The sequence below is a fragment of the Eptatretus burgeri genome, chromosome 5 (genome assembly GCF_056783735.1).
Source record: "Eptatretus burgeri isolate ZD-2024b chromosome 5, Ebu_testis_v1, whole genome shotgun sequence".
Classification (NCBI taxonomy): domain Eukaryota; kingdom Metazoa; phylum Chordata; class Myxini; order Myxiniformes; family Myxinidae; genus Eptatretus; species Eptatretus burgeri.
Window position 1 is genome coordinate 53352490 of NC_140965.1, and position 13384 is coordinate 53365873.

At 45.9% G+C, this 13384-nt stretch overlaps 1 protein-coding gene across 2 annotated transcripts in view; it reads left to right on the plus strand.

Moving 5' to 3' along the window:
- Window positions 1–406: 406 nt before the first annotated feature.
- The window catches only part of WASHC5 (WASH complex subunit 5), a 93565-nt gene continuing 80587 nt past the window's right edge, over window positions 407–13384 (plus strand). Inside the window, exon 1 of one of the 2 annotated variants that reach the window (XR_015058344.1) lies at window positions 407–877. Coding sequence is in view for 1 of the 2 variants with exons in the window: in XM_085881863.1 (XP_085737989.1) it covers window positions 689–877 (189 nt within the window). In the remaining variant the exon portion in view is untranslated. The remainder of the gene's footprint in view (window positions 878–13384) is intronic. The other variant, XM_085881863.1, reaches the window with a different exon arrangement.

Sequence of the window (13384 nt, forward strand, 5' to 3'; positions counted from 1 at the left end):
CTCATTTCCTTTTTTTTTGCACGTAAGGCCCCGAACGTACGGGCCCGCACTAGTTTAAATAATCACATCAAAGTGTTTCAAAACTGTTTGGAACACTGATTTGAATATATTCTGCATTGGAAAATGGGCTGTAATTTACAGTGTGGTAATCGCGATGAAAAAGGTCAGAGCTGCTTTCATGGTCGGCATTCTTCTTCTTCATTAATACTCACGCGCTCTTCTTCTTCATAAATACTCACGTGATACTCTTCTTCTTCTTCATAAATACTCACGTGATACTCTTCTTCTTCTTCTTCCACTTTCATCTGATTGGAAGCTGCCACAACAGAAGCTTTAAAACGTCGCTTAAAAGCTTGGAAACCATAATGTGTTGTATTATCACGCTGGACATACATTCGTTTTTCAAATGCAGTTCAATATATAATAAATAAAGATAATTTGCTGAAGTCGAATTCTTCCGGAGTCTCGGAGTGGAGTTGTGAGTGGACGGTTCCACAAGATAAGCTTTAGTCTCGAGGGGTTTCCTCACATTTATGACGCCCGTGGACCGGGGTGGGTCTCCGACACTTTCACTCTTTCGAACAGCCTGATTTAATCCCCACAACAACCCTCCGGCTGAGTGAGGCCGCCGCGGAAGGAAACTAGGCAACACCGTGCTTCGGGCCTAGTCCCCAGGGACCCTGGCACCATGGTGGATTTCCTCGCTGAGAACAACCTGTGTGGACAGGCGATTCTGCGCATCGTCTCCCGGGGCAACGCCATCATCGGGGAACTCCTGCGTCTGTCCGAGTTCATCCCCCCCGCGCTTCGGCTCAGGGACAAATCCGAGTCTCAGCAGAAATTTGTGGACATCGTGTCTGACTTCACGTACTTCAAGGTTCTCACTGATTTATATTATGACCTTCACAGTTGTGTACCTATTATAATCCGCGAACGGTATCGACACGTTCGTAACTTGTATACATCGCACGGAAAAATCGGTTGCAAAACGATGTCCGTCTGCTCTTGGAGGGTGAAATGAGTGCAAATGTGAGAGGAGCTGTGGGTGGTGGATTGAACGGTGTCGTGATCACCGTTTGCGCTTAAACTCGAGGTTGCTGCGTTGCGCACAAGTGTGTGTTTTTCATTCAGGGACTGGGCACGTGACAAATACTGGTCACGTGACAAAAACTGCTCACGTGGCAAAAACTGGTCACGTGACAAAAACTGCTCACGTGACAAGTCACGTGACAAATACTGGTCACGTGACAAATACTGCTCACGTGGCAAAAACTGCTCACGTGGCAAAAACTGCTCACGTGGCAAAAACTGGTCACGTGGCAAAAACTGGGCACGTGACAAATACTGGGCACGTGACAAATACTGGGCACGTGACAAATACTGGTCACGTGACAAATACTGGGCACGTGATAAACTGGCAGACAAGTTTTCAACTTTTGGGACGCTCGGAGATATCATTCAGTGAAGAATTAACCCATCGAAACATTCGTTAAAGATGCTGGGATTCCATTGTGTGTGTGTGTGTGTGTGTGTGTGTGTGTGTGTGTGTGTGTGTGTGTGTGTGTGTGTGTGTGTGTGTGTGTGTGTGTGTGTGTGTGTGTGTGTGTGTGTGTGTGTGTGTATGGAAAAAAAAAACTTTTTTTTTAATGTAGAAAATAAAGAGATAAAATTTTTCAATTGTTTCATCACAATCCCACAACAAAAGTAAAATGTCAAAAGATGTGTTTGTAATCCATGAGCATTGTGAAATCGTAATGTGGTGTCATTGTCACCTTGTTTGTTTGTTTTTGTTTGTGGTTGTTTTTTTTTTTGAGATTTCATCCCAAAGTTTCTACATTTTTTTTAAAAATGTTTTTTTTCTTTCTTTCTTGTTTCGACACTTTTTGTAAGTAATAAAATGCTTGCTATTTTATACCAGCCGGGAGGCGACGATGGTTCGCGGGCATTATTGAACAAAGCCACGATAGGTACAATTGAGTTGGTGGAAGCTTTTGAGGAAGCCCTACCGTAAAAACCTATCTCTTCCGTCAAAATTGACCAAATCAAATCGGATTTTTTATATGTTGTACTTATGGACATTACGCACAGCTTCTAGGAAATGAAATTGCGAGAAAAAAATAAAAATAAATAAAAAGTTCAAGTGGGCCTGGCTCCGCCCCTCATACAAAAAGACACAACTAGACCATGATATCTAGCTTGTGTCCAAGTTTCATCAAGATCGCATCAAACGTCACGGAGCTATGCTCTGGAGCAGGGGTCACCAACCTTTTTGAAACTGAGAGCTACTTCAAGGGTACTGAGTAATACGAAGGGCTACTTGTTTGATACAAACTTCCTGAATAACATAGTTGCACGGTTCACCTTTAATGATATTATCATTAATAATTATCATTATAAATATTCATATATGTGAAGAGACTGTGATCACATGTTAATGTTAATTATTCCACACAATAATTATTCACAATAATTTCCCATGGTAGGAAACACAGATATATTTAAACATGCAACATTATTTATTTATGTTCTCAAATCCATTTCAACATTTGAAAGTCAGAATTATCACATCTCTGATATTTTTGTAAATATCTTTATTGACAGTTTGTATGAATGAGCACATTTGTAGCATTTTGTTCAAAATCACAGCTGTTATATTTTTGTATGCATCGCTTCTGAAACATTTTTTAGGAAATCATTAACTGTCACATCTTCAAATCGTATCCCATTTGTACTAACCACTAACTTTGTAACATTTTTGAACAAATCATGAACTCTGTCCCATGTCTGTACAAAGTATAATAATATATTATATATATATATATTATAATATAATATGATGTAAAAATTTAAAAAAGAACATCAACTCTTTCATATTTTTGAATGAATCAAATCACATTTGTGTTAATCACTAAATCTGCAGCATTTTTAACAAAACAACACGTCTGTTACACTTTTTGAACAAATAATTTTTCACATTTTTTGTACAATAATTGAGTTTACCGTTGCCATGGTGTTTCACTGAAAATATCTGTTCTCTTTTTTGCCTGTAAATGTCTGTAAGTGGGAAGTCTGACATTGCATGCTGTCCACTAGTGTACTGTAATCTGGGGTATAATTTGACACTAACTCTGAGTGAGTCTTGTAGATGTGCATTAGTAAGGCGTGTTCTGTGTTTGTTCTTGATGAAGTTCATGTCAGAAAAGGCTGATTCACAGAGATAGGTTGAACCAAAAAGGCAGGCAACTTTCATAGCTGCTGTGCATACATACACCTTTGTACTTTTCTGTGTCCACAAGGCACCAAAAGTTTGGTGCATCCTGATGGGCTTTGAGGTGGAGGTCATTTTGCAGCATTAGGATTTCAATCTCCACCTGTCCAGCATCCACGTTGAAGGTTGCACTTAGTTGCTCAGCAATACATGTGATGTCCACTTGCATGAAAGGATTTGAAATGAATGACACACATGGCTCAAGTTGATCAAAGTCACAAAACCTGTTCTCAAACTCTTGCCCAAGTCCGTTTATGACTTGAGAGTACTTTTCTGCAGCTTTGTCGAAAGCCCCAGATGCAGAAGCATTGTCCTGCAGCACTGACTGCACAGAGGGAAAGTGCAACACTTTCTTTTTCTGTAAATGCACAGAGAAAATGCTCATCATAGCTTTAAATGCATTTACATTGCTTATCATGTCAGCAACAGTCTTGCCTTTTCTGCCTTGCCTTGCCTTGACAGTTCAAATGGTTCAGTTTCCCAGTGATGTCTGTTAAAAATGCAAGGTCAAGTGTCTACTCAGTGTCCTCAAGCAGCGAGGCGTCTTCCCCTTTGGATTGCGAGAACACTTTGATTTCACCCAAAAGTGACAAAAAACGCTGCAAAACTCTTCCTCTGCTGAGCCATCGGATTTCTGTGTGTAATAACAGGTCACCATATTCTGCTGACAGCTCCTCCAACAGGACTTTGAATGTCCTGTGTTGTTTGGCTTTGGAGCGGATGCCATTTATGATCTTCACGACGGGGTCGTCACATGATCAAAGCCGGTCACTTTTGCACATAATGCCTGCTGGTGAATGATGCAGTGGTAATGTTGAAATTTTGGGAAGTCTGTTTCACCTTTGCATTGCGCAATGAAGCCTGCATGTCGGCCCTTCATGGCGGGAGCCCCGTCTGTAGTCACCGACACCAGCTTTTCTAATGGTACCTTTTTCACCGCGATGTAAATGTCAACTCCCCTCGTTGTTGTCTTCAGGGTCAGTAGTGTCAGGAGTTCTTCTTTTGTGCAGAAATCATCAAACACCATTCGGATAAACATCATCAGCTGCGGTGTACTGCTTCTGTCCACGGACTCGTCGTACTGGATGCTAAACCACCGGCACTTAGCCAGATCCCGGTCCAGCTGCTCTCTCAAGTTCCCGGACATATCTGACACTCTTCTAACCATCGTACTTGCACCCAGTTGGACATTGGAGAGAGTGGAGATGACATCGGAACCATTCTTCTCATCTTTGAACACAGTATTTGCAATAACCATCATTGCACCTTTCAAGACCTCTCCGTCCGAAAAGGCTTTCTTGTTCTTTATTAAAAAATTTGCAGCTCTAAATGAAGCTTCCGTTGTTTTTTGTGACTTTGGCCTCGTGAAAAAAGACTGCTGCTTGCCCAACGTTGCCTTTAACTCACAGGCTGTTTCGGCCCGTAGTGCGCTGCCAGGTGGGTAGTTAGTATGGTAGCTTTTGTGACACGTACCGAAGTGTCTCTCCACATTGTGCCGCTTTGCCGTCGCCACAGTCACCCCACAAATGAGCCATGTGCACTTTTCTTTCACTGTTGTAAAAAATAATTCTTCCTCCCAATCATTGTGAAAATAGTAAGTTTTCTTTCACTTTTCTGCCATGTTTAGGGTAAAAACCGCACCTTGCGTCCCATAGTAGCTGCTCCCGAGCTTGTCTTAGCGAAAAGAGAAATGGAGATTTGACTTGCGTGGGAAAATGAACTCTGAACCCAGACTGGGTCAGATTTCATATATACATAAAACATTTTTGTTTTTTAAAATTCTATATTCAATATTGTCATTTTAAAATAAAAGAAATAATGCAAGTGTTATTGATTCAAAAATAAAAGCAACACAATTAAATAGAAATTTTAGACGGAGCTCCATGGTGACTAGTGCTATTTTTAGAACATGCCCTGCGGGAGACTCACGTGGTCCCTGCGAGTGACCAAATGCCCGCGGGCACCTTGTTGGCTACCCCAGCTCTGGAGAGTCACAAACAAACAGACAGACAGAGAGACAGACACATACACACAGACACAATGAAAATAGTGGTCACTGCTGGACCATGTGCCCATTGATGGTCGCTGGAGGATAATCTAGAACTGCAGGATCTACTGGAGGGCTCAGTTCCTCAATACTGATCAACTCTGAAGTTGAAGCTTGTTGAAGAAACCCAAGTTGTAGCTTAAATCAAGGAGAATGGTACCATCCCAGCCGAGGCTGGATGTTGGCAAGCTCAAGGACGAGAGGGTAGCTGTGGAGTTTCCGAACAGGCTGAGTGGGGATTTGGGGGGTTTGGGTGCTTTGGGGAATCCTGAAGAGTTGTGCAGTGTCTTCACAACCACCAACCTTGATGTTTCCGCTGGATGTCTTGGAACTCACCCTCGGGCGAAGAAGAATTTTGACTCTCAAGGGACACTGGATACCATTGACCAGAGTCGCAGGGCCAGGCTGAATGGCTGAGCTGAGCTGTTCAGAGAGCTGAGGCGTAAAACCATATGTGCACTAAGGGTGGACAAGGAGGCCTATGTGCGAAGAATCTGTGATGGGGTAGAGCATCATGGTTTCAGTGGGTTGGGAGGGGGGTAGACACCTGTGGTCAAGTGATTCTCGTCCTGCTTAAAGGGGAATTCGTGCATTGCGTTCCTCCAAGCCTGTCCCTTGCTGTGCTGCAGTTAGAGCAGAGGGTGGTGGGCTCTTGACAGAGGAGTCCGGAGTGAAGGCCTGCTAGGCCGGTTACTTTGAGCGGCTGTACCAGGCTGATCCAGCAGCTGTCAAGTTGGATGTCAGAGGTGTTACTATCCCCATTGCTGACCCTCTAATCAACTGTGGTCCACCTTCATTTGTGAAAACACAGAATGCGGTGAACCGGTTGAAATGGGGTATAGCTCCAGGGATCTGTGACATCCATGCTGAACTTCTCAAGGCTGGTGGAAATGCTGTACTCGTGTCGTTGCATGCAGTTCTGTGCTCTGCCTGGAACACAGGCACCATCCCAACTGACTGGAAGAGGGGACTTGTCCCTCTCTGGAAAGGGAAGGGTGATCGCCAGGACTGCAACAACTACCAAGGGGTGACGCTGCTCTCCGTGCGGGCAAGGTGTTTGCTCGGATAAATATTGAGAGGGTTTGCCACCATATGCTTGAGCACCAACATCCACAGCAGTCAGGCTTTACACCAAAGAGGTCACCAATTGACTGTATCCTTGCACTTCCGGTCCTCACCGAACGCAGATGAGAGTTTCGGCAGGGGCTGCTTGCAGCCTATGCTGATCTCTGTAAAGCGTTTGATTCAGTGAATTGGGATGCCCTCTGGAGGATTCTTCGTCTTTGTGTGGTGCCACCAAAACGGATCGATCTGATGTCTGAACTCTACTCTGATATTGAGACTGCTGTGAGATGTGGTGGTACCATCTCTAACTTATTTCCAGTTGTTACTGGAGTTCATCAGGGGTGCGTACTGGCCCCCACACTTTTCAGTGCTTGTATGGACTGGATTCTAAGGAGGATGTCTGAGAGATCAAGCTGCAGTGCATCGTTTGGGAATGTCAAGATCTCTGACCTTGATTTCACAGATTATGCAGTCATCTTTGCGGAGACACTGGATATCCTTTTGGGGGTCCTCGAGGTGCTGAATGAGGTGTCGGAGCGCTTGGATTATGGGTTTCCTTGGTCAAAACTAAGATCTAGGCTTTTAATGACATCTTGGATGCTGTTATCTTGTCTGTACCTGTTTCTGGTGAGGATGTTGAGGTCACGGAGAGATTCACTTTCCTTGGCAGTGATATTCATGTCTCTCCTTGCTGTGATCCAGAGGTCAACAGATATCTGGGTCAGGCCTGGAGAGTCATGGATTCACTGGATCATGGGGTGTGGTGCTGTCGGTACCTGTGCGGAAGGATGAAAGTCCGAATCTTCAGGTCCTTGGTGCTTCCAGTTTTTCTCTATGGACGTGAGACTTGGACTCTCACCAGAGATCTGAGATGGATACTTAATTCCTTCGGTACCAGGTCTCTTTGGAGAATCCTTGGCGATTGCTGGTCAGACTTTATGACCAACGAGCGGTTGCAGAGAGAGACTCAAATGAGATTTGTTACCTGCATTGTGTGTGAGTGTCAACTTCGGCTGTATGGACATGTGGCTCGTTTTCCTGACGCAGATCCTGCTCACCAGATTCTCTCAGCGAGGGAGCCTCATGAGTGGAGGAGGCCAATGGGCCAACCATGTGCTTCGTGGTTACAGCAGATTGATCAGCATCTCAAGGAGATTGGGATGGGTCTCACACAGTGTCCAAATATAATTCAATTTTAATTAAATAATGATTTTAAAGATCTTTACATTATCCATAAGTTTTGCTCTACTGAAGCGGTCTTATACATCACCCTTATGCACTGGAATAAGACGACATCGACGTTGAGTCTCAATTTAGGAGATGGAGGCTTTATTGATCGCCATTGACCACAGCGTCAATCGGCATCGTACGTAGCCATATCGGAAACCTCTTCTTCACCCCGATACTGCACTTTCTCACATGCCACGTCCTCTCATGCTATATATCGATATTATGTGGCATGGTTCTTGGAAGCATGATCAAGGCGATTGGTGTTCTCCAGTGCTCAAGTATATAATTCAATTTCAAGAGATGTTTTAAGAGGTTTAAAGATGTATAAAAATTCTGCATTTTACCCAGTGTCTATTACATCCCCCTATCGAACACGTGATGTAAGTTATTCACGCCTGTTGTTTGTATCCTTTATCGCGAACATCCTCAAAAATGGTAAGTTTCCCGTTTGAAATGATTTTCAAGTTTGTTTGAGTTCCAGACAGGCAGACAGAGTAAATATATTATCTCGCTCCTCTCTGTGCATGTGTGATCGGGACGAATTCTGAGAGGATGTACATTAAAACGAAAGACGTCTTCCTATTCATGTTCAAAATATAACATTCAATTTAAATACGTTGTTCCTCGATCATAAACTGACAGACAGACAGACGGACATGAACCAATTGCTGAACCCCGCTTTTTGCTTCGCTTACACGGGGTAATGAGCAAACTAAATATTTAATGTGAGACTATCTATCTTAAGGCCCTGTCACACCTTGACGATTTAGCCAAGGTATGCCTGACGTATGCAAATTTGGGCTAAAACGCCGGCACACGTCGAATACGTTATGGCTAAGTTTGTATATGTTAAGAACACGCTGGCAAACGTCGTAGTTCGCCGAGCTGTTAGACAAATTTTCCATGCTTGAAATTTTTTGACGTATGCCAGCGTATGACTCACACGTTCCGCATAATGCTGGCCATAAGTTGTAGGCACGTTACGCGATCGTTGACACAAGTCGACACACGTTACTTGTAAGTTACTCAGAAGTCGAAACACGTTGAGGTAGTGTTTAGCGTACCCGAAACTTATTTCTAACCTATGAGTAACGTGTTGTAGGCACATTACGCGATCGTTGACACACATCGACACACGTTACTTGTAAGGTACTCATAAGTCGAAATGCGTCAATGTAATGGTTAGCGTCAGTGTTCCAGACTCCCTGTTTTTTTTTTGTTTTTTTTTCTTCTTCTTCTTCGGTATGACGGTCATGTTGACACTTCGATTTCTAGTGCGGTTATAATATAGTGCGGTTCATGTCAGGTCAGGTTCGATCTGTGACCTGCTACAGGTACCATGTAAACCTGTACTAACCTGTTCCATGGTCGGGTTGTCGGCGACTAAACCGTCTCCCCCACCAGGTTTTCTGGTGAGGAGGGTGTTTGGATATGGACACCCAGCAGGATTAAAAACAAAACCTGTCAAAGGGCAGAGGAGCTCTTTGTGAGCCAACGGCCATCCGTATCTAGTGCCCAACTGTGTCTGCGGACGTCCTCCTGCAGTTGGGTTACTTTCATTAGGAGGTTGGTGGCAGGATTTGCACTTCAGCCACTGTAAACCCCTTCATTCCGCAAAACGCAAAAAAATCTGAAAACCCACTCCATGGGAGTACCTCCTGTGCAGCTTCCCTTCACAGGGCAGCTCACCGGATGACGAGATTGGGGCAAAGTCTTCGGGACCCCCATCTTTGATGATAGGAGGGAAACCACGGGGTAACATCCGTGGGTCAGATTGTGGGAGAGTGTGTCGGAGTGGTGCTGAGGTGTCGTCCACCAGACGGCAGTCTCCTTGGGTTAACCTGAGGCGGTCCCTTCGGGTGGGTGCCTGGAATGTCCTATCCCTAAGAGAGGATGATCACCTGTCTCTGTTATCATCTGAGCTCAAGCGTTTGGACATCGGGATTGCAGCTCTCTCTGAGGTTCGGAGACCAGATTGTGGCGAGATAATGGTGGGTGGTTACACCTACTATTGGTCTGGTCGCTCTGATGGTTACCATACCCAAGGAGTTGCTGTAGCTGTGTCCAATAAGCTGACCCCAATGATAATTGATGTAACACCGGTCAACGAGCGCATTATGAGATTAAGGATTCGTCACTCCTTAGGTGTCATTTCCCTGGTCTCTGTTTATGCTCCGACTGAGGCGAGTGATCTCACCGTGAAGGATGCATTCTACGCCACACTCGAGTCTGTGGTTGATCAGTGCCCCAGACGAGATACACTTCTAGTCTTGGGGGATTTCAATGCATTGACTGGAACTGATAGGGATGGTTATGAGGTGTGTGTTGGTCCCCATGGGTCAGGAACTATGAACCAGAATAGCACTAAGTTCCTTGACTTTGCAAGAAGTCATGGACTTAGGGTGGCTGGTTCATGGTTTCAGCGCCCACAAGCTCATCGCTGGACTTGGTATTCCAACGCTGGCGGTGTGGCAAAGGAGATTGACCTTGTCCTCATTGACGGTCGTTGGAGGATGATCCAGAACTGCAGGGTCTACCAGAGTACTCAGTTCCTCAATACTGACCACAGGCTTGTTGTAGCAACTCTAAAGCTGCACCTTAAATCCTGGAGAATGGTACCATCCCAGCCTAGGCTGGATGTTGGCAAGCTCAGGGATGAGAGAGTAGCTGAGGAGTTTGCGAACAGGCTGAGTGGACACTTAGGGGGTCTGGGTGCTTTGGGGGGTCCTGAAGAGTTGTGGAGTGCCTTCAAGACCACCATCCTTGATGTTGCCAGTGGATGTCTTGGAGCTCACCGCAGGGCAAAGAAGAATTTTGTCTCTCAAGGGACACTGGATACCATTGAGCAGAGTCGCAGGGCCAGGCTGAATGGCAGAGCTGAGTTGTTCAGGGAGCTGAGGCGTAAACCTGTACGTGCACTGAGGGTGGACAAGGAGGCCTATGTGCGAGGAATCTGTGAGGGGGGAAAAGCATCACCTGTGGACAGGTGATTCTCGTCCCGCTTACAGGGGAATTCGCGCATTACGTTCATCCAAGCCCATCCCTCAGAGCACTGCAGTTCGAGCAGAGAGTGGTAGGCTCTTGACAGAGGAGTCTGAAGTGAAGGCCCGCTGGGCCGGTTACTTTGAGCGATTGTATGAGGCTGATCCCCCAGCTGTCGAGTTGGACGTCAAGGGTGTTACAATCCCTGTTGCTGACCCTCGAATCAACTGTGGTCCACCTTCGCTTGTGGAAACACGGGCTGCGGTGAACCGGTTGAAACGGGGCAAAGCTCCAGGGATCTGTGGCACCCATGCTGAACTTCTCAAGGCTGGTGGAAATGCTGCACTCATGTCATTGCATGCAGTTCTGGGCTCTGCCTGGAACACAGGCATCATCCCAACTGACTGGAAGAGGGGCCTTGTTGTCCCTCTCTGGAAAGGGAAGGGTGATCACCAAGACTGCAACAACTACCGATGGGGTGACGCTGCTCTCAGTGCCGGGCAACGTCTTTGCTCGGATAATTCTTGATAGGGTTCGCCACCATCTGCTTGAGCACCAGCGTCCAGAGCAGTCAGGCTTTACACCAAAGAGGTCAACGATTGACCGTATCCTTGCGCTTCGTGTCCTCACCGAATGCAGACGAGAGTTTCGGCAGGGGCTGCTTGCAGCCTATGTTGATCTCTATAAAGCGTTCGATTCAGTGAATCGGGATGTCCTCTGGAGGATTCTTGGTCTTCGTGGGGTGCCACCAAAACTGATCGATCTGATGCCTGAACTCTACTCTGGTACTGAGAGTGCTGTGAAGTGTGGTGGTACCACCTCTGACTTATTTCCAGTTGTTACTGGAGTTCGTCAGAGGTGTGTACTGGCCCCCACACTTTTCAGCACTTGTATGGACTGGATTTTAGGGAGGATGTCGGAGAGATCTAGCTGCGGTGCATCGTTTGGGAATGTCAAGATCTCGGACCTTGATTTTGCAGATGATGCAGTCATCTTTGCGGAGACTTTAGACATCCTTTTGGGGGCCCTCGAGGTGCTGAATGAGGAGTCGGAGCCGCTGGGATTACGGGTTTCTTGGGTCAAAACTAAGATCCAGGCTTTCGGTGACATCTTGGATGCTGCTGTCCTGTCTGTGTCTGTTTGTGGCGAGGATGTTGAGGTCGTGGAGAGATTGACTTACCTTGGCAGTGATATTCATGTCTCTGCTGGCTGCGATTCAGAGGTCAATAGACGTCTGGGTCGGGCCTGGGGAGTCATGGATTCACTGGATCATGGGGTGTGGCGCTGCCGGTACCTGTGCGGGAGGACGAAAGTCCGAGTCTTCAGGTCTTTGGTACTTCCAGTCTTGCTATATGGATGCGAGACTTGGACTCTGACCAAGGATCTGAGACGGAGACTTAATTCCTTTGGTACCAGGTCTCTTCGGAGAATCCTTGGCTATCGCTGGTCGGATTTTGTGTCCAACGAACGGTTGCTGAGAGAAACTCGGATGAGATTTGTTACCTGCCTAGTCCGTGAGCGTCAGTTGCGGCTGTATGGATATGTGGCTCGTTTTCCTGACGCTGATCCTGCTCACCAGATTCTCTCAGCGAGGGAGTCTCATGAGTGGAGGAGGCCAGTGGGCCGACCACATGCCTCGTGGTTGCAGCAGGTTGACCATCATCTCAAGGAGATGGGGATGGGCCTGGCATCTGCCTGGGGGATGGCCAGACGGAGGCCCCTGGAGTACTGGCGGAAAGTGGACGCAGCGACTCGCTCTTCTGGCACATGCTCCCATACCTGACCTGACCTATAATATAATATAATTAAAAGGCTGCCGCTCAATGATTTAAATCATAACTGTCATACCGAAAAAAAAAAAAAAAAAAGCAGGGCGTCTGGAACACTGACGCTAACCATTACATTGACGTGTTTCGACTTACAAGTAACATGTGTCAACGATCGCGTAGCGTGCCTTCAACTTATGCCAGCGTATGTGGAATGTGTGTCATTTGTCGACTACGTCGAGAAATTTTCAACATGCTGAAAATTTCTCGACGTACTCGGCGTACAATGACGTATGCCAGCGTACTACGACGTATGCCAGTGTACTACGACATATGCCAGCGTGCTATTAACGCATACAAAACTTACCCATAACGTATTCGACGTGTGCCAGCTTGGTTCGGCAAATTTTTCATACGTTGGCATACGCTGGCTAAAACGTCAAGGTGTGACAGCAGCTTCACACTTTGATGTCTAGTGTGGTTATGATTTGAATCGGCGAGCTGCAACCTATTAATAGCCTACACCACGTGATCGCCGGAGATACGCTGCTCGCGCGCTATGCATAAGTTAGACTGTCGTTGGGCATAGGTTGTGACCGCCAACAACACGCTCAGCATTCGTTGGTACAAGTTATCTATATGTGATTAAAACTTTCTGTGTACGTTACTATTACGTTATGAATACGTCTAACACGTTATTATATGCCCAAAAATTAAAAAAATATCAATAGTTCAGCGTACGCCAGCGTTTTACATACATTTTGATACGCTGGCTAAAACATCAAAGGTGTGACAGCGGCTTTACTTTCTATGTAAACATTCTCAAACCAAAGACTTTCCTTTGCTTTCCCAGCTCTATTCAGGCCAGGAATTTCAAATTTGGCTTGGGCACTGGCACACACTGACCTACTCATCTTCTAAATACCCCATGTGATATAAATGTCCTTTCTTGAAAGGATTACAAGCCCTCTGATTTGATTGGGCGAGGCACGTACTCTTACCACAGCATCGGGGTCAACTTTTTTT